Raw genomic sequence first — 22,522 nt, forward strand, 5'->3', positions numbered from 1 at the left:
GAACGGATAAGATCTTCCACAAATACCGTGGGGTTCTGTCCCTCTTCCCCCTCCGCCAGGCCGACGATTCGCAGATTGTTCCGCCTACTACGGTTCTCGGCGTCTTCCGCACGGAATTCCAGGGTCCTCACCTTAGCCTGCAAGGTCCGGATCGCCACCGAGTGTTCCGCCAGCACATCCTCCGCCTGGCCCACTCGTTGCTCCGCCACTCCCAACCTCGAACGGATCTTATCTAGGTCCTGCCTAATCAGGCCAACTTCCGTCTGGACCACCTCCATCTTCCCCGTCAGCGCCGTCTGGCAGGCCGCTATGGCGGCCATCACTTCAGGTATGCCCGGGAGGGAAGATGCATCAGCCTCCGCCGGCGCGGTCTGCGTCGCTATGTTGGAATGGGCACGTGATCCTCCTGCTCCACTGGAGTCCGGAGCGTCTAGCGGCAATGCCCCTGGAGGAAACCGATTCCTCCTACCTCCCTTGTGTCCCGCAGATGAACGGGACGGCATAGGGTGGGCTAGACAAACCGCCAGCAGTCGATAGCGCAGGTGAAAGGATGCAGTAGGATCAGTCTCTAGCAGAGCTCCGGGAAGCACGTCTGCTCACGCCGACATCTTGGCCACGCCCCCTTCTATTCTAAATTTAAATTTCAGAAGATGGTTATATTCTATTTTATTCTATTCATTTTTTTTCTATTCTCTTATTTTATATGCTATTCAAATTTTGGGAAATGGTTATTTTATTCTATTTAGTTTTTTTTTCTATTCTATTCTATTATTTTATTTTATATTCTATTTTCTATGCTATTCTATTCTTTTCTATTCAAATTAGAATTTCAGGAAAAGGTTACATTCTATTGTTTTTTTCTATACTTTCCTATTCTATTTTTTTTATTCTTTTATATTCTATTCAAATTTATTCTATTTGAAATTTGAATTTAAAAAGAGGGTCAATCTATTTTATTCTATTATATTCTTTTTTTTTTATTCTATTCTAATATTCCTTTAGTAATCCTTTTTTATTCTGTTCTTTTTATGTTCTATTCTTTTTTGTTCTGTTTACTCTATTCTATTCTTTTCTATGTATTTTGATACATTGCTGGGCAGTGATGAGGCTGCACGTATGGGCAATGATATACTGCATTGATGGATACTGATACTCTGCACTGATGGGCAATGGTAGGCTACACTGATGGGCAATGGTAGGCTATGGTAGGCTAAACTGATGGCCACTGATAGGCTAAACTGATGAGCACTGATACCTAAATGATATATTGCTCACACATGCCATAGTTATATGTGGAATTGCACCTCAAAATATATTCTGCTGCTTCTCCTGAGTACGGGGATACCACATATGTGGGACTTTTTGGGAGTCTAGCCGTGTACGGCACCCCGAAAACCAATCACTGCCTTCAGGATTTCTAAGGGTGCAAATATTTGATTTCACTCCTAACTACCTATCACAGTTTTGAAGGCCATAAAATGCCAAAATAGCACAAAACCCCCCCAAATGACCCCATTTTGGAAAGTAGACACCCCAAGGATATTGCTGAGGGGCATGTTGAGCCCATTGAATATTTTTTTTTTGTCCCAAGTGATTGAATAAGGACACAAAAAAAAAAGTTTACAAAAAGTTGTCACTAAATGATATATTGCTCACACATGCCATAGTTATATGTGGAATTGCACCTCAAAATATATTCTACTGCTTCTCCTGAGTACGGGGATACCACATATGTGGGCTATGTACAGAATGCAGGGTTTAGGGGTGCATTGTGTATAGAGTGCAGGGGTGTGCTATTTACAGAATGCTATTTACAGAATGCAGGGTTTACAGAGTACAGAAGCATGTGGTGTACAGAGTGCAGGGTGTGCAACCCCAACCCCAACCCCCCAAAGATTCCAAGCATCTCTCTTTTCTACCTGGCCCTGCTCTAGTACCTTTCTGTGTAGGTGGTGCACCTGGTAGGGAGATCGTTCTCTCTCTTTCTCTGGAGATCTGTCTCCGCCGTGCCCATCTGTGAGCGTGTGCAGTAATCCAGGTGCACTGAGCAAAGCTGTCCCTTGTAAACACAGAAGGCTTCTGTGTTTACAAGTGACAGCGAGGAGCGGAGTGAGAGCCAGAGGTGGCAGAATGGAGTTCCGCCACCTTCCTGCTGCAAAACTGGGTGCAAGGGTCACACAGCAAGGCATGGCAGGCCGGATTCATCTCGTGGGAATCCCATCACTTACAATTTCAGAAAAGTTTGAGCAGAAAAAACGCTTGCTGTGCCTAAAGGTCTATAAACACATCTAAACACTAGCTAGCACTTGAGCGTTCATTCATTTTAATGGCCAGAATACATTTTGGCCAATTGAATAAATTAACCCCCAAAGGTAAATGCGTTTGCAAAACGTAGCTTTAGGCATGCTTTTAACGTTGCTTTTTGCTTTTCCACTGCCTGGAGGAAAGGCGTTTGACCAGTGTGCATGAGGCCTTACAAGTGAATACAGAGGAGCTTATATCAGGTTCTATAGGAGCATTATATTCATCTTATGCCGCATACACACGACCAGACTTTTCGGCTGCCTAGGTCAGACAGTCTTCCCGACTGACTTTCAGTGGAGTTCCGACGGACTTTCCGAATGAACGGACTTGGCCACACATGAACGGACTAAGTCCGTTTGAAAGTCTGTTCATTTTGAACGTGATGACATAAGACGGGGCTAAAAAAGGAAATTCAATAGCCAGTAGCCAATACCCTTGTGTCGTATTTGGTCCGTCAGACCAGCACACAGACGGACAGTTTTCCCGATAGGAATTGAGTCCGTCAGACAGGTTTAAAACATGTTCTATTTCTAGGTCCATCTGATTTTTTTTTTTAATGAAAAACGATCGGATTAGCCCACACACGATCGGATTGACCCAGTCTGCCGGAAAGTCCGGTCGTGTGTACGTGGCATTAGACTCCTAATGGTATTGGCATCACTAAACAATCGTAGAAGGAACATGTATCACTTTTAAAAAGTGCAAAAGTTGGGAATTGGGATTATAGGCCTGTGGAGCCGATTACGTGTGCAAGGGGAATATCTCATAACCCTATTGTGACTCCATCCTCAGGCCAATGAGTTACAACACAATAAGGAACTATAACATTTCAGAAACATCAAGAAAAAAAAGAAGAGGTGAGGAGGTACACCATGGGTTTTGACAAAACAGCTGTCATATGGGGGGAAATAGAGAAAAACCTAATAAGGAGGGTGTTCAATCGGGGGTGTGGGAAATTGTTTCTGAGTTATATTGAGAATTATCCTACAGATCCCAGGCATGTTGGAGATGCCTTTAAAGATGTGGGTATGCACTACCATATTTTCTGGGATCTGACCTTTTTGGATCTCGATGGAATCTCTCCTTTAAGATCTTTTTGAGATGGATTTCCCTCTGGACCCAGTCCAATATCTATTAGGTCTCCCAATCCCAGGGGGGTCTCCAAGCATACCAGGAAATTGATGACTTTTATTTTATTAGCTGTTAAGAAAGTGATATCCACCTGTTGGTTATCCTCTAATCCTCCTACACAGTTCCAACTGTTACAGACCATAGTTTACTTTGAAAATTGGGATAAGAAGTCGTGAATCACTGCTGTCAAATGTTCCATTCTGCATATGTAAACTATGGTCTGTAACAGTTGGAACTGTGTAGGAGGATTAGAGGATAACCAACAGGTGGATATCACTTTCTTAACAGCTAATAAAATAAAAGTCATCAATTTCCTGGTATGCTTGGAGACCCCCCTGGGATTGGGAGACCTAATAGATATTGGACTGGGTCCAGAGGGAAATCCATCTCAAAAAGATCTTAAAGGAGAGATTCCATCGAGATCCAAAAAGGTCAGATCCCAGAAAATATGGTAGTGCATACCCACATCTTTAAAGGCATCTCCAACATGCCTGGAGAATGGAGGGGTCATACTTTTGAAGAACTTCTGGGGTTCTTTACCAGAACAAGAGGATTTTATAAGCTGTGTCTCTCTGCTCTATGCACCTAGAAGCTTTAGATATTTAGTCACAAATTCTTTGTATACAAAATCTTTGTATACATTCCTTTTTAAGGTATCCACTGCAATGGTTACTTTGCTTTCACATGTATGTTAAAGGGCAGCCTGCCTCTGTTTGTGAAATATGCTCATTAAACTATCTACTGTGAATGGATCTGTTCAAAGGTCTTCAGTTTCAAAAGGTAATTGTATGGCTGATGTGGTCATAATATAGCTGTAACAAGAACTTTTACGCCCCATTCACACCTGAGCATTTTGGAATTGCAGGCAGAATCACGTGATTCTGCCCGTAAATCTAGAATCGCAGCAAAATGAGGGGCACATTTTCGATGCCATTATTTCTTAATGACACCCCAAACGCGGTGTGTTTTTTCTGTGATTGTGTCAAAAAACGCATGAAAATCAAGGCAAAAAACACAACACCAAAGATGTCTGGCTCTGTGCCAAACAAGCTTCTTTGGTGCATATTTGGAGCGGAGGGAGGTCCATTCAAATGAATTGTGCCATTCCAAAAACAAGGGGGCACTCTTTACATCTAGAGGAAAAAAGATTTAATCTCCAAATACGGAAAGGTTTCTTCACAGCAAGAGCTGTGTAAATGTGGAATAGACTTACTCCAGAGGTGGTTCTGGCTGTTGGGGTGTAGAGTGGTCTAGGGGTGAGTGGACCCTCGGTTAAGGTATCTGCCTAGAGTATCCTTCAAACCCAGCAGGCCTGGCGACCACTCTGATCAGGAAATATTCACACACACAAACACACCATACAGTTCTCAAAGTGGTCTAACAATTTATTTCCGGACTTCAGCTCATAAGGGCAAAATGACCTCACAAAGAAAGCCCAACCCTCCTTACATTAGTATATGATAAAATACAGACATTAATTAAAACAAGCAGTGGAAAATTACTGAGTACGTGCAGAATACAATATACACCCCCAAATTCATATAGTAACTGGCCACATGAAAGGCTAGTAGAGAAAAATAGATTGTTCTCGAGAACATTTGTTCTCAATAAGAGGAACTTAACTCTTAATTTAACTCCTAACAGACTATGTGAATATTTATCTTAAAATGGATACTCATATTATACGTTACAATATCTAAGATGGCAGGCAATAAGCTAAAACAAACATTAATCTAAAACATCCCTTCACTGGCCAGCTAAGTAGATTGCTTTAAAAAAGGCCTGGATTCTTTCCGAAATGTACATAATATAACTGGGTACTAACATTTATAGGTAAAGTTGATCCAGGGAAAATCCGATTGCCTCTCTGGGGATCAGGAAGGAATTTTTTACCTGCTGTAGCAAATTGGCTCATGCTTTGCTGGGGTTTTTCTTCCTCTGGATCAACTGTGGGTGAAGGATTGTGTATATGGGATTGTATTATAGTTTTTTTTTACTGGTTGAATGTGATAGACTTGTGTCTTTTTTCGACCAGACTACGTAAAAACCCGCAGACGTCACTGCAGTATGCGTAGGTGTGAATGAGTCCTTAGGGTCAATGCACACCTGGGCATAAAAAACACTGCTTCTACAGAAGTTTTCCATTTTGCCTGTAGAAGCAGCTCTAATTTATCGTACAGTGGGGCAAATAATTATTTGATCCCCTGCAGATTTTGAAAGTTTTCCCACTTACAAACAAATGAATGGTCTATAATTTTTATCATAGGTGTATTTTGAATGATAGAGACAGAATATCAACCAAAAACCCTGAAAAACCACGATACAAATGTTATAAATTGAGTTGCAGTTAAGTGAGTAAAATAAGTATTTGATCCCCAAACAAAACATGACTTAGTGCTTGGTGGAGAAACTCTTGTTGGCAAGCACAGAGGTAAGACATTTCTTGTAGTTGGTTTGCACACATTTCAGGAGGGATTTTGGTCTACTCTTCATTACAGATCTTCTCTAAATCCTCAAGGTTTCCTGGCTGTCGTTTCGCAACTCAAAGCTCCCTCCATAAATTTTCTATAGGGTTAAGGTCTGAAAACTGGCTAAGACACGCCACAACCTTTGTGCTGTGACAGCCAGATCAGCATAAACAGCGGCAAGGCCACCACAAATGCAGCAGTGAGCAGTAGTAAAGTTTAATCTACCGAGTGCTGGAACTTTCTGCCAGAGCGCATTTATGATGTCAATGCTAGTTCTAGATTGACAGGGTATGTACAGTCAAAAAGAAGAGGATGGTAGTGGAAGGGGCAGGGGAACACAGAGGGCTTGCAGAATAATTATTATTACAAGAGGGCGGTCCTTTGAGATGTTGTTCTGACAGTTTTCGTTGAGACTCTTTAGAAGTGGCTTTCACGACAGTCCCAGTTAACCATTAACTCTTTTTTTTTTGTTAAAAATAACAAACATGTTATACTTATCTGCTCTGTTTAGTGGTTTTGCACAGAGCAGCCCAGATCCTATACTTCTTGGGTCCCTCTTTGGTGCTCCTGGCCCCTTCTTCCTGTTGAGTGCCCCCACAGCAAGCAGCTTGCTATGGGGCACCTGAGCTGAGCCACAGCTCCCAATGTCCATTCTGCTTTGCTCCCTTCTCTCCTCATTAGCTGACTGACTTGCTGTCTCAGCCAATGAGGAGGAGAGCAGAAACACCCTTGTAACATCGCTGATTCTAGGAGGGACCTCAGGTAAATATTAGAGGAGCTGCTATACACAGAAGACTTTATCTTAAGGCATAAAATAAAAAAACCTTCTGCCTTTACAAACCACTTTAAGTCGATCTAACAATCAAGTTTTGTCAAATGCGCTTGTCCAACAGTCAGCAGATTATGATCAGTGTATTCTGAATACAATGTCTAAGGGGAGGATTCCTTTATTCACCTTGATTGTGTGGATTGAGAAATTTGTTCATATTTTTTTTTTTTTGTTCAGCCCACTGGCTAAATAAAAAGAAATAAAAAAAGATCCATCTATGGCCAGTCTAAGTATACAGTATGTTCAATGGTAAAAAAAAATACCTCCGATCCTCCAAGCCATGCATTCATGGAGTCACTTGCCAAGTAGAAAATAAGGGCAAATGTGTTCCAAAAGTACATAGTCCTCCAGTAAAATTTGTGAGATATTATAAATTCTGATATTGTGTGACCCAATTAATATTATGATGTCCACCTGTCTAAACGTCACCGGTTCCGCATTGTATTGAAACATCCGTACAATTTAAAGGGGTTGTAAAGGTAAATGTTTTTTCACCTTAATGCATTCTATGCATTAAGGTGAAAAAACATCTCACACTGCCGGCGCCCCCAGTCCCCCCGTTTTACTTACCTGACCCCTCGAAAATCCCGCGCTCGCCCCCGCCGTCCTCTTCGCCACTCAGCCTGGCCGCTGATTGGCTGGAGTGGATGGATTGAAAGCAGCGCAGCCATTGGCTCGCGCTGCTGTCAATCACATCCAATGACGCAGCGTGCCGGGGGGCGGGGCCTTGTGATACAGCGAGCGGCTATAGCCGCCGACTGTATCACGGGAGCACGCCCGCAGTGCTTCTCACCAATGCGAGGGAGCTCGCATTAACGTGAGAAGCACCTGCGGGAGGAAGCAGAGACAGCCACCGAGGGACCCCAGAAGAGCAGGTTCGGGGCCACTCTGTGCAAAACGAGCTGCACAGTGGAGGTAAGTATGACATGTTTGTTATTTTAAAAAAATAAAATTTTTTACTTTACAACCCCTTTAAGGCACTTTAAAGCATTAGGAGAAGACCACAAAGTCAAAGCCTACTTGAGTTTTGGATCCAGCTGGAAAGGGTATATTCCTTTTTGGGTCTTTTCAGACTAAGTTTAGATTTGTTTTTAAAAACTTTATTGAAACAATTGCAAATATACAAAACAGCATGTTTCAAAATGTTCAAAATCATAAACAGACTAGACTGTTACAATGGGGTTTTAAAGAGGTACAGTAACTTTAATGTTTTTAAAATGAAATCATATGCCAACAGATTAGGATGTCCAATTTCCTTGTAATCACTAAAAAGGAAACAGAGGAATTGAAGAATATTCTCTGTATTTTATTTTCATTTTTGCTCAGCTACTGGCACTTGTTTAGTTTCATCATCTTTTCCTAATCTGCCCATCAGTCAGCCAATTGCCATATGTCTGCACAAATGTTACCATCTGCAGTAATTTACAAAAGCATGTGCCTGCAACTTATTTTTCAAATAAAAAATGTTTCTGTAATGTGTTTGTGGCGGGTATATGCATTTTAAATGGGCTGTATAACATTTTTTTTTATTTGTTTGACATACAATCGCCCTTAAGCCCCATACACACTATCAGATTTCCTGCTGATTTTTGTCTTCAGATTTACCAAAACCATTTAGTGCAAGGACCTGCCTGATTGCATACACATTGAAACTCCTAAGGTTTGACCTCATATTACGTGGTTTTGGTAAATCTGAAGGAAAAAATCTGCAGAAAATCTGATAGTGTGTATGGGGCTTTACAGTGCTCCTTGCTGTAAAGACCAGTTATAGGTAGGGGCAGTGGCTACTTGTTTGTATTGCAGATGGGAAGTGCCTGTAAAGCTGACGAAAAGTTTTGCATTTATAAAATAATGAATGATTTACAGAATAAGACAATGATTTACAGAATAATATACATTACACTGTATTTAATGATTCACAGGTATAAGTTAGTTACCAACCATCTCTTCTTGATGACATGTTTTGCAATTTAATGTTAAGCTTTGTTTTCACAAGTTAAAAGCCATTTCCTGCACTGTGATTTCTTCTACAGTATTTCAACCCCAAATATCTACCAGCACATTATGGATTTTGAAACATTTAACTCGCCTGATTTTTTTTTTCTGGGTAGAATGTAAAAGATGCAATAGAATAGGATGGCTTTCTGTAATAATACAGGCATTCTTCACAAAGAAAAAGTCGATATCTGTTCCATTCTACTGGTCACTAATATGGGGAACACTTAGTAAAATGGATAAAATCAGAAGGATCTTGCTGCAGAACATAGCTAAAAGGTGTATCCCACTTTTTCATGAAAAGTGAAAATGTATTTAAAGAAAATCTGTGCGAAGAAAAAAAGAACATGTTGGCTGCCATTGCTGATATCTTTATCTGAAAATTCTAGTTATCTGACTTCCTGCTTCCAACAGCCTGATCAATTTCTCGGATACTGTCTTGTAACAAATAGGCAGATGAAAGCGTTATTGCATATTTATTCCAGGTTAGTTGATCAGAAAGTGCCAACAGCAACATCCAACTTTTTTAGAAGAAAGTTAGCATTGGAGTCTACACATTTTTTTTAGTACAGACTTCTTATAGAGATTTAATTTATATATGCCGTGATTCCTGCATTGGCCTTTCTTAGACAAGTTGCTTTCTAGAAGTCAAGTTAGAATTGCTTGGCAAGGATGTATAATCTACCAAGTCATATGCTGGAAAGCAGATCTTCCATACACCAGGATACACCAGGATAGTAAGGTCCAGAGCCCCAAGTCATTCAGCTTACTGGAGGCATTACTGTATACAGAGTGCATACTGTATTGATTTTGCTGGTCATAGTTTGCATGTCGCTTGAGCTACTTTTGAATTACTTCTCCTTCCTAGAGCAGTGCATATATATGTTCCAGCCTCTGTCAGCTTCCTCAAGTCAATGCCCTAAAAAGAAGCATCAATAAAATAGATCAATTAGTATATTTACATGAATACATTTATGTTATATCACAATATACAGTAAAATTATAATTTGTCTAAAAACTAGGACCATTTATAATTGGAAAGTGCCCACAGAGCTTGAATCAGATGGCATTGCCTAGGTCGAGAATATATAATCAGTCTGCTGCAAGCAGAAAAAGCATTTCCTCTGTCTCTTCACATGTTGGTTTAGCTTGACTGGAGGCAAATGTGAACTGCGCCTGGATGATATATATGATTTTATCACTGCGGCTGTATAAAATTGAGAAAAACTCAAACTTGCAAAATATATTCATTGGGTAACAGCGGTGTGAGAAAAGAAAGCTTATTATTCTTTTTTGTTTGTAATTACTATATAGCTATTAACCTCCCTGGCGGTATTCCCGAGTCTGGCTCGGGGTAAGATTTCATTACCATAAGCGGTATTCCCGAGCCAGACTCGGGATTGCATCGCTGGATCCATGGAGGGGGTTACTTACCTTGTCCCCTGGATCCAGCGATGTCTCCCTGATGTGATCAGCGAGCTGCTGTGTCTCGCTCAATCTGTCACAGTGCCGAGCTCCGTTCCCTGCGAGCCCTGTGATGCACGGGGACGGAGTTTGGCGCCAAATTCAAAAAGTAAAAAACACAGTGTAGATACAGTATACTGTAACAGATTACAGAAGTGTATCAAATAATTACACATCCCCTTTGTCCCTAGTGGTTTGTCCAGTGTCCTGCATGCAGTTTCATATTATAAATACTGTTCTTTATGCCTGGAAACTGGAGATTGTCCATAGCAACCAAAAAATTTCAGTTTACATCAAAAGTGGTTATAGACCAGCTAGAAAACAACGATAATAAATTAGAATCACTCACAGAATTGAGCGATAGTAATTTGTGGGGAAATTCGTCATCAAACTCTAAAAGTAATGACAGCGACAATTCTGCAACTCAGCATATTTCGGCGTTTTTGATTTGATTACATTATTGAATAAATATTGCATTTTTATTATTATATTATTTGTTATGATTATTTATAGTTTTATTTTATATATATATATATATATATATATATATATATATATATATATATATATATATATATATATATATATATATATATATAATTTATAATTTATGATTTCATATTTCAAATGTTATCATACCCGGGATGTCTATTAGACACTTGTTTGGATAGAATTAAGTGAATTATTTCTAAGAATTACAGGCCTACAATATAAAACGCCAAATATCCATGCAAAATAATGGTACCGCTTTCAGCACCTAAAATCTGAAATAATCATACCGCCAGGGAGGTTAAAGCCTTGTTATTTACAACCTAATGTGTTGCTAAATGTGTTAACACTGTTGCAATCTTAATATGTTGCTAAATTTCAATCTAAAATAAACTAAAAAATTGAATAACTATCTACTACAAATAAAGTGCTAATGCAAAAAACTCTTAAAAATCACCCAATGATGTTGTGACCAAAAATGTAAATAAAGAAGAAAAAAAAAAGTGTATAAAAAATATAGTGCAATGATTGCGTGCTCCTGTGCAAAGAAAAGAAACAATGTTTCGTGCTATCTTTAAGATAAATCAATTATATACAAGAAAGTCTCCAATTATAGTCCAAAGTAACAGTGATCATCAGCGTTATCAAATGTTTTTTTCTCAACCTTTATCTTTAATCTGATTCTATTTTATTACACTTCTGTATGTTATCCACCACCATTTACATGCTAACATAACTCGCGACTCTTATTGCTGGTCAGAATATAAACCAGCCTGAAGCACCTTCCCTGTCAAGGAGTAATCCTCTGCAGTGGCCTTTTGATGCACCATCCTCTGCTAGTTTAGAGACAATAAATAAGTGGTAGTTTATGCACTGCCACCTAGTGGTAAGTGAATAAAATAAAACACACAATATACAGTGATACCTCAGTTCACGAACGCGCCTGTACGTGAACAGAAAAGTTCATAAAAAATTTGCTTTGGTACGCAAACTCTGTTTCGGTTCACGAACATGAGCATCGCCCATTTCCCCTGCTCTGATGTGTTGACTTCCTGTAGGTGGATCACAGTCACAGAGAAGAGTACTGTGAGTATACTGCGGCTAAGAGACAAAGAAGTGAGAAAACCCCTGAAGGAGGACATCTCCCCAATGTTGTTATGCAGGGGGACTCTCCCTCCAACCAATAACCGCCTCCCACCCACCTTCCTCCAGGCCAGAAGTCATCTCAAGCAAGGTTAGTGTTTTCTCTCGTCTTACTGTACTGTACTTTGTTTCATATTTTTGTGGTTCAAAAACCCAAAAAATTTTTTTAAAAAAGTTTAGAATGAAGTAACCGGATTTACATTGAACCCTATGGGAAAATTTGCCTTGGTTCGTGACCCAAATCGTTTCACAAATTAAGTTTGTGAACTGAAGCATTACTGTACTACTGATGTGCAAATGCAATATAGCTGCTGCTATCACCCTGATGTCATCACAAAACAACATTTGATAATATGTATAGGGAATGTGATAGCGCTGCTGCAAACTACAAACGACGATAATGATAATACCAATAACATTATTGGTATCATATTTTGTAGTTTGCAGTAGCGCTATCACATTCCCTATATATATAGTATACAGACAAACCGATCCAAACTCTCTTTGCTGGTCGGATTATACACCAGCCTGGAGCGCCTTCCCTGTTAAGGGAGCAATCCTCTACAGCGTTTTTTTAGATACATGATCATTGCAAAATCATTGGGTGAGTGATGAGAGTTTTTTGCACTTTGGTAGTTTATTTGTAAAAGAGAGCGATTACATTTTTTATTTTATTTTATACTGGAATTTAGCAACATATTAAGATTGCAACAGTGTTAACACATTCAGGAACAAATAGTAAGCACACCAGGAGATTGTAAATAAAAAAAATCTTTGCATCAAGAAACTTTTATATCTTTTGTTTGCCATATATGCCTTTGTCCACTTTGGAGTGCTGTAGTTCCATCCACTCACCATCACATCCATAAGGGACGTACTGAGAGGCCTAAGATTATTCATCTGGTATAGGGAAAATTGGAGGCACTGGTAGCAGGACAGGTAAGAATAAATGGCCTTCTAATTTTCATATAATTTTTTTTTTGTAATTGAAGTTCGAATGAAAGTTTGTTTTTTGAACCAATGAGACTCAGACCTGTAGAAGTACTGTAGCTCTATTCAAGTTCTGCGTGGGATTAGCCACACCTGGCACCACCACCTTAACTTGTGCCAAACCACTGGGGCATTACTTTTATAGAAGTGAAAGCAAACAGGGCATCATACTCAGTACACTTCCAGGAGCCATGGCATCCTAGCCATTTGGCCCCGTCTCTACCATGGTTGGACATAATTCCCACCAACAAACCAGTGTGTAGGGGAAAGTCCAGGATGGATGGTACTTTATCTGCCAAGCAGTTCATTTGAATCCAAAAGAACATACACATGTGAACAGGTTATATCAGCACACCTATTAATGAATACAGTGTTGACTAGCGTTTTTGGTGAAGGTTTCATTTTAGAGACAATATAAAAAGTAGTGACATGATGGCTCATTATGACAGGGTCATCAAAATAAAGGTTATTTATACAAACCGTGTGAATGCCAAGGCCCTGAAGCATGTAAACCACATCTTCTGTGGCCACATTTCCCGAAGCTCCTTGTGCATAAGGACATCCTCCCAAGCCGGCAATCGAGGAATCCACCACATTTATTCCCATCTGTTACACAGAGTGCAAAAGTGTCAGCTAACCAGAACTGCACAGCAGAATGAAACATCAGAAGTATAATGGAATGCAGGACTGGTTATTCAAAATTAAATGTATAGTTTTTCCCCTTAAATAAAAAACTGATCTGGACTGCTTTATAGAATCTATCCTTTCATAATGATAAAAGAAATGTGAAAAAAAATAAAAATAAATAAAGAACATGGTCTATAATCCTAGCAAAATGTTCTGATCAGAGCTCTTCTTATGGCCTTAAGTAATGAAGAAATATATTCTTTGTATGTGTGTGGGAAGCCTCACCATCTGTGTATCTAGCTATTGTGCCAGAAGCTAAACTAAATGTTATTCAGCAGCACAGTATTATGATTCCATAATTTTATGTTTTGAAATGCCATATTGTATATTCAACTGAATAATTAGAAAAAAAAAACGCACATCATATCTAATAACCCTTAAGAGGACTTATGTTAACCACATACATAGCATTTTACAATCCAATTGTCTTTTTAAAATTGTTGGAACTGCAAGATATTTTTCTATACACAGTTGTCACATAAAAATGTATATAATTTGAAAACAATGGTATGTAAAACATTATAAGGCTACAGAGCATACATAAAGCTCCTGTACAATCTGATGGATATATAGATTATAAAGCTTTGTTCCAATCTGCCTAAAGCGGAACTAAACCCATCGATTTAAATCGGAGCTCCACCCAAAAGTGGAAGCTCTGCTTGTTCACACCCTCCCTCCACTGCCACATTTGCCACTGCCACATTTGCCACTTCTTTTGGGGGGGGGGGGGGATACCTGTCAAAACCAGGTACCCGCTCCCACCTCCGGGTAAGATCGCCGCACGATTTCTCAGGTCCCAGAAGACATTCAGAAAGTGCAGCGCAACACGCGAATGCACAGTAGTAAACAGACTGTGAAATCACTTCCTGTTTCCCCTAGTGAAGATGCCGGCACCTGCACCTGAAGCTGATGGACGGATCGGCTTGGGGTGCTGACATCACAAGATACCTGGACAGGTAAATGTCCTTATATTAAGTCAGCAGCTACAGTATTTATAGATGCTGACTTTTATTTTTATTTTATTTTTTATACAGGCTGGAACTCCTCTTTAACAGTTTCCCAGCAGGTACCAGGAATGTAACTGTCACATTGGTTGGGCTCTCAACCAAATTGTCAAACCATCAAATGTCTGGTATCATAACTGATCACATGAGCAGCACTATGGCAGTTGAAGATCAAACAAAGGCTAAGATGGCAGCTTTTTTGGCTGAAAACTATAGGATAGCGGGTTTAGTTCCACTTTAAAGCTTATGACACATTTTTCAACTCAAATAACCATAAATCTTACACATGTTCCAATTTTTGTGATTTGGTTACTGTAGATCTCATGTCCTAACAAATGATCAACTCTAAACACATAGGGAATTATTACATGCACAATCTGACCCATACTTGCAATAGAACTAAGGGCAAACCTTTTTTTCCCCATTTTGGATAGAGTAAGGAAGGGTTATAACACGTCTGTTTTTTTGTTTTGTTTTTTACATCTGGAGAGATTTCTCTTCACTTCCTGTCTCATAGCCAAAATTAGAAGTCAAGAGAAAGCCCTCTAAAGTGAAGGAATAATAGGTTATCACCAGATTCACTAGATCTAGTGTCCCCAAAATTAAATTTTCTCTCTATTCCTGTTCCGGTGACATCCCAAAATGTGGGATTTTCTTGGAAGAGCTCATTATTGCCTCCTACGTGGCTTTAGCCTCACCTAAGTGTCATATTGGGTTTTGGATGGGGTGGGCAGAGCTCTTTATGGCCACCCTTTGGTAATATACGTAACGTACTGGGTTTCATAGCTGACATTATATGATTGCCTGGTGAGGCATCAAACTCATTTTTGCAGAAGTGATAAACTGTTAGGAATTATTTTTATACTTTCTCCAAGGCTGGTCCCAGTGAATGCGAGTGTGATTGGGACATTGTAAGCTCCTTTGGTATAAAGAGATTATTATGCATGCTTTTATATAGCCTGTAATGTTGTAAAATACCATATATTCGCACTGTATAAATATAAGGAAAACAAAGAGCAGATAGTGGTGCCTGATACATCCCTCTCAGTGCAAGTCTACCAGTCATGGGATAGACTGAAAAAAATGCACCTCCTATACAGCAATTTTTATTTAGTCAGTCTGGTAAGAGACAATAGAGGACAATATGATGTGCAGGCATCTGTGCCAGTGTGTGATTCTCTAAAAGCGAATGGACAAGCTTTGTTCCGGCCTATGAGATGGCAAGGTGCGTCACTCAGCAGAGATCCAGCATCAGTTTATTAGGGGGAAGACAAAAGCAATCAAACAAGTCTTTCAATATGTATGATCACTATTCCCCTTGATGAGTCTTGGCCAGTAAAGCCCAAAGACATCAAAATTGTATATTGTGAAATCTAATGTCTAATACAGCCTTTCTCAATCTTTTCATCTCAGAGGAACCGTTGATATAGTTCTCCAGTCTCCGGGGAACCCCTGCTAACATTTAGAATCTACAACTCACGATACAGTAGTGTGATGGTCAGTGGGAAGAATGGTCCTTATACCTGTGGTCAGTGGTCATTGGTCAATTACCTCCTTACAGCTAGCTAAAAAGATCAATGGTGTCGGTGGGAACTTATCCGAGAGACAGAAATGACCCAATGCTGAAGGAACCCCTAGCAACCTCTGGAGGAACCCTAGGGTTCCACCGAACCCTGGTTGAGAATCACTGGTCTAATATCTGTACCTTAAAAGAGAATCTACACATCTGTATAGATAATTCAATACTCAAAAAAATGTACAGTAATCACATAAACATAGGAAAGCCACATCAATTTAACTTAATCTGTAACTCTACTTTCGTGAGAAAAAAAATATAGCAAATAAAAAAATAATAATATGGCATATACAATTGCTTCACAAGCTGTCGGTGTATAGAACGTCCTCAAAGGACGTAAATTCCTACTTGTGTTATTGGTCCATTGATTTTTCCAGTACAAATTTTGGCACCCCCTATAATAATTTCAGTTTTGGTGAGGCACTCCCCAAGGGTTAAATATGTCCTGAAGGCCAGTTCACACTGGGGCTGCAAAACACATAGGAACACTGAAAAAGTAGGAGTCATTAACAATTCATTGGCACCCACATGCGTCTCGCAAGGGCAGAGCATAATTCACCTGCAGTGCAGGAAACACGCCATTTCCGCAACGCATTTTGGTGTGAATGGGCCCCTAGGGATGCAGGCCCTGCAGCTTTTTTCATTAAAAAACAAAAGTTAAATTGCACCAGGTGATTATAATGAACTAGACCCTCCAATTCAGTATCCAGAGGGAATGGTGAAGGTTTTACCTTTTAAAAGGAGAATTTTTAAACACTACAGATGTGAGAGATAGGTAAAAGGCATAGTGTTACCTGCAGAGCTACAAGAATATTGGCCAAAGCCTGTCCGTACGTGTCATGGCAGTGAACAGCTAAGGCTTTAGATGGTATAACATCTAGAACAGCAGTCAACATGTCTCTCATACTGCCTGGTGTCCCCACACCAATTGTGTCCCCTAAGGAAATCTCATAGCAACCCATAGAGAACATCTTGTGTGCCACCTAAAGGAAAAAAAAAAGAATAATAAATCTTTCATTTTTATCTGTGCAGACCAGTGTAGTTTCAGAAAAGATACCATATATTATTTTACCTCTGCCACTTTACTTGGTGATATTTTCCCTTCGTATGGGCAGCCAAGAACACAAGACACATACCTGCAAAGTCAACAGATACAAAATGTCAGAAAACCCAAGGAGACTGGTTTTATAATTTAATAAAAAAGAGTAGCAACAAAAACATATACTTTACGTAGTGACAATTTAATTGAACGACTATGATTTTATTTTAACACTGTAAAACCCTGGACAGAAATAAATACTCTAGAATATGCACTGAAATCTCGGTGGCCGAAAATTGTGTTTTTGGCATTTTGCAGATAAAGAAAAGGATGCTAATAATGGTGTCGAAAACGTGGGTGACTTTGCCGCGATTTTACTGTGCTTATGGTGTGTTTTCCATAGGTCATGTGATTCCAAAACCGCATCAGAAACGTAACACGGGTGCATTGTTTATGCATTTTATATGCATTTTAACGGGGAGGAGCGTTTTTTTTTTATAACTGAGCAAAAATGCAGCAAGCAAGATTTTTAACAAGACAACGGAAGTGCAAGGGACCGTGTGAGGACATACATAGGATTTAAAGGGATGCATTTTCTTGAGCTTTTCTTGCGCTAAAAAAGATAGCGATAATGACAATAAATTCATATTCATTTAAATTCATGACATTAACCACTTCTCAACCGTCCCATAGCAGTTATATATATATATATATATATATATATATATATATATATTTATTTTAGGGGTGCGCATCTTCCCTGGTCTCACGATTCGATTATCTCGTCAACGATTCAATTTGATTCGATTCCGCGATGCATCGCAATTACTGACATGCTCCCACTTCCGTGTGTTCCACCTAGGCCGCCCTTCCTCTCTGCAATCTTCTGGGACACATCACAGGTCCCAGAAGATTGCCCGGCTTTGTAGGACAGCACAGTGAGACATGCGCACCTGGCTGTGAAGCTGCAAGATATCACACCTGGATGCCCACAGTAGTATTGCCAGCGCCGTGGACAGGCAGGGGAGAGATTGGAGGGTTCGGGTGACCACATCGCTGGGACAGGTGAGTGTCTTTTTTTAAAAGTCAGAAGATACACTTTTTTTTGTGGCTACTGACTTTTAATAAACAAAAAAAATACTAGGCGGCCCCTCTCTGCCAGCGATCTTCTGGGACCACTTTCTGGCCAATGGCAGAGCACAGTGCGTACCCGGCCGTAAGCTGTCACGGGTGGGTGTCACTGCCCACAGTAGATATGATGGCGCTGAGGAGAGCAGAGGGTGAGGAGCGATGCTCCGTGCGGCCACATGGATGGACCGTGGGAAAGGTGAATGTGATTTTTAAAAGTCAGCAGCTACACTTTGTAGCTGCTGACCTTTAATAAACTAAAAAACGGGTGGAACTCTGATTTACTAAGTGCACTAATCTGGTGCACTACAGGGTACAGGAATTCACACACACCCGGCTGCTGGGAGGTCAGGAGGGATTAGAATCCAAATCCTCCACCCTCAATAATAACCGCCTCTCCACTCCTCCACCATCAATAATAACCCCCCCCCCCCCGGCACACAGTTAACCCTTTGACCGCCTTGATGTTAACCCCTTCCTGCTTCTCCACCCTCAACAATAACCCCCTCCCTGCTTCTCCACCCTCAACAATAATCCCCCTCCCCGCCTCTCCACCCTCAACAATAACCCCCCTCCCTGCCTCTCCACCCTCAACAATAACCCCCCTCCCTGCCTCTCCACCCTCAACAATAACCCCCCTCCCCGCCTCTCCATCCTCAACAATAACCCCCCTCCCTGCTTCTCCACCCTAAACAATAATCAGCCTTCCTGCCTCTCAATAACCCCCTCCCTGCTTTCCCACCCTCAATAATAACCCCCTCTACACTTCTCCAACCTCAGTAAATACCCCCTTCCTTCTTCTCCACCCTCAACTATAACCCTCCTTCCTGCTTCTCCTCCCTAAACAATAACCCCTCTTCCTGCCTCTCCACCCCCAATAACCCCCCTCCCTGCTTCTCCACCCTCAATAATAACCCCACTCCCTGCTTCTCCACTATCAGTAATAACCCCCTCTCCACTTCTCCACCCTCAATAATAACCACCCTCACCATCCTCAACAATAACCCCCCTTCCTGCTTCACCACCCTCAATAATAAACCCCCTCTCCACTTCACCCTCAGCAATAACCCCCTCCCTGCCTCTCCACCCTCAATAATAACCCCCTCTTAACCCTCAATAATAAACCCCCCTCCCCGCTGCTCTACCCTAAACAATAACCCCAATACCTGCCTCTCCACCCCAATAACCACCCCCCCTCCCTGCTCCTCCACCCTTAGCAGGAGGGGGGCTGTGTAATGATGGGGGTATTATGGAGGGACGGATCCTGTGTAATAATGGGGGGGGGGGGGTAGTATGGGGGAGGGGGCCTGTGTAGTGATGGGCATAGTATGGGGGAGGGTTCCTGTGTAATGATGCATGAGGAGGGTCCTGTAATTTTGGGGGTAGTATGGGGAAATGGGGGTCCCACAGTGATTTGGGAAGTATGGGGGAGGAAGTCCTGTGTAATGATGGGGGGGGGGGGGAAATTGCCTTGGGAGGGGCTCCAAGAAAATGTTTGCCCATGGTCCAATCAATATTAAATTACGGCCCTGAGCAGGAATGGTTCAATAAAAAGTAAAATATAATACAATTGTATATAAAAAAAGATAACTATTTTTTAAAACTGTAATTTTCAGTTTCAGGCAAGTGCATCCTGGAGGGGATCCTAAAAAACAACAATGCTGGCTTTACATGCTGACCTAGTTATCATTCTCAGCCAATTAAGTCCTTATTTACATGTGTGGTGTCCTCTAAAGTGCGATCTGCAGCGGATCGCTCTTAAGAGCGTTTGACAGGTGGGGAGGTGACATCATGTTGTCTCTTCACTGCCTGCTTTAACCCACACCACTGCAATGCACATGGTCGGGGGGTGGTTATGACCTTGTTCACGTGAATGGGTCATGTTTGTGAAAGGGGGGTTAAGTTTAGCTTTTGTAATGTGTAAACCCATGCCTACTGCCTTTGCAGTTTAAGGGAGAGTGGTAAAATCATGTCTTAACCATGTTTTTTCTGCCCCCCAACCGCAATAGTAAATGAGGCCTTAGGCCAAGACAATACTGTATACAGCATACTGTGACCCATATTCAGCCGGTCCAGTCTCCACCTAGACTCCTGACTGGCAGCTGGCTCAGCCACTTCCACCCTCTGCACAGCCTGGTGCTCCAGTGAGCACAGGGGGGGGGGGGGGCAAAGCAGGGAGCCAGTAACTGACATTCTCTGGCTCCCTGAAGAGCAGGAATTGAGTGATCAGCGGTGTTTGATCACTCAGTTCTCGATGTAGAGGTGGCAGAGGATGCTGCATCCGCCTAGGTGAGCATGTATGTTTCTTTTTTTAATTCCAGAACTTATGTTTTCCTAGGAAGTGAGCAGCACAATATATCAATAGTAGTTAAATAAAATGTCAATTTACAGACAAATGTGTTGAACGCGGTCATTGAACTTACTAGAATCAGGTAACATTGCTTTTTTCATATAAAGGCGACAATGCTTTCTTCATAAAAAGAAAGGTCCTTACCCTCGCACAGGTATATTGGCTTCTTTTGCTGCGTCAGTAACGGCTTTGAATCTCTGCAAGCTTTCTTCTATGCTGCAGTTAATATTCTTTTTACTAAAAAGTTCAGAAGCTGCTCCAAATATGGCCACTTCTTTGGCACCACATTCAACCTGACAACAGAATGATTCTGAATGATGCTCAGTAATTTAACATACAGCACACGTCATGACTGTATTACAATAACAAAAAAGGGCAGTTGTAAGTACAAGGGCAAGCTAATGGAGGTGAGGTCAGGACAAGTTTCCAAACCTGACCAAATGCCATGTCCACCCTGATAATACTGCTCCTGTGGTCTGACATGCCCCACTGAACTAGGGTTGCCACCTCTTTTTCGTGCCAAACCTGAACACTTTTTTTTTAAAGGGGAATCACTGTGGACTCTGGTGTAAAGGGTAACTCTGATGTAAGGGGGTTTCTGTTCACCACCAGCCCCCCCCCCCCACATCAGAGTTCCCAGCATTCCCCCCATAAATCAGGGTTCCCAAAGCCCCACTTAAATCAGCGTTCCCCTTACCTTAGTGTACTCAGTCGCTTGGAAGTAGGAGTGAATGGTGAGCTCAATCACCCGAGGATGGAGGCTCATGCACCGGCACCTTTCGCAATTTATCTGCCCGCTGCTTGGCTTCAAATTTCCTGTCCACACATCACTTTTCAGGGATGGTAAAATTTAACAGGCCACAAAGGGGAGACAATCAGATCTCCCATTTCCCTTCTTTTCTCCAAACTGTACATATTAAGTTCCTATAGTCCCTTCTGATATGTTTTGTCCCTCAGACCCTTCACCATTTTTGTTATCTGTCTCTGGACTCTTTATGGAAGTGAGGTCTCCAGAACTGGGCAGTATTCTAAATGAGGTCTCACTAAATATCTATATAGGGGAATCAGGACCTCCTTCCTCCAGCTGGTGACCCCTCTAGTGAGGAATCCTAGAATTCTATTCACTTTTCCCACTGCCTGTTTATTTTGAAATCATCTGAAGTAAGTACAGTGCCTTGAAAAAAAAGATTCATACCCCTTAAAATTTTCCACATTTTGTCATGTTCCAACCAAAAACGGAAATGTATGATATTGGGATTTTATGTGATAGACCAACACAACATGGCACATAATTGTGAAGTGGAAGGAAAATGATAAATGGTTTTTACATTTTTTTTTACAAATAAATATATGAAGTGTGGGGTGCCTTTGTATTCAGCCCCCCTACGTCAATACTCGGTAGAACCATCTTTTGCTGCAATTACAGATGCAAGTCTTTTTGGGGATGTCTCTACCAGCTTTGCACATCTAGAGTGACATTTTTGCCCATTCTTCTTTGCAAAATAACTCAAACTCTGTCAGATTGGATGGAGAGCGTCCGAGAACAGCAATTTTAAAGTCTTGCCATAGAATCTCAATTGGATTTAGGTCTGGACTTTGACTGGGCCATTCTAACACATAAATATGCTTTGATCTAAACTATTCCATTGTAGATCTGGCTGTATATTTAGGGTTGTTGTCCTGCTGGAAGGTGAACCTCCACCCCAGTCTCAAAGTGTTTTTCCGGACTAACAGGATTTCTTCTAAGACTCCCCTGTATTTGGCTCCCTCGATCTTCCTGTCAACTCTGACCAGCTTCTATATTCCTGCTGAAAAAAAGCATCCCCACAACATGATGCTGCCACCACGTTTCATGGTGGGGATGGTGTGTTCAGGGTGATGTGCAAGATTAGTTTTCCGCCACACATAGCATTTTTCTCTTAGGC

At 41.1% G+C, this 22,522-nt stretch overlaps 1 protein-coding gene across 1 annotated transcript in view; it reads right to left on the minus strand.

Moving 5' to 3' along the window:
• Window positions 1–7,816: 7,816 nt before the first annotated feature.
• LOC143960218 (hydroxymethylglutaryl-CoA lyase, mitochondrial-like) overlaps window positions 7,817–22,522 on the minus strand; it is a 40,590-nt gene continuing 25,884 nt past the window's right edge. Inside the window, exons 5-9 of the mRNA XM_077468551.1 lie at window positions 20,742–20,890; window positions 17,153–17,216; window positions 16,875–17,063; window positions 13,294–13,419; window positions 7,817–9,646 (exon numbers count right to left, since the gene is read on the minus strand). Coding sequence (XP_077324677.1) covers window positions 9,545–9,646; window positions 13,294–13,419; window positions 16,875–17,063; window positions 17,153–17,216; window positions 20,742–20,890 — 630 coding nt within the window. The 3' untranslated portion in view covers window positions 7,817–9,544. The remainder of the gene's footprint in view (window positions 9,647–13,293; window positions 13,420–16,874; window positions 17,064–17,152; window positions 17,217–20,741; window positions 20,891–22,522) is intronic.

This window comes from Lithobates pipiens, unplaced genomic scaffold (assembly GCF_037356315.1).
Source record: "Lithobates pipiens isolate NorthernLeopardFrog02 unplaced genomic scaffold, aLitPip1_a1.2 Scaffold_8, whole genome shotgun sequence".
Taxonomy (NCBI): Eukaryota; Metazoa; Chordata; class Amphibia; order Anura; family Ranidae; genus Lithobates; species Lithobates pipiens.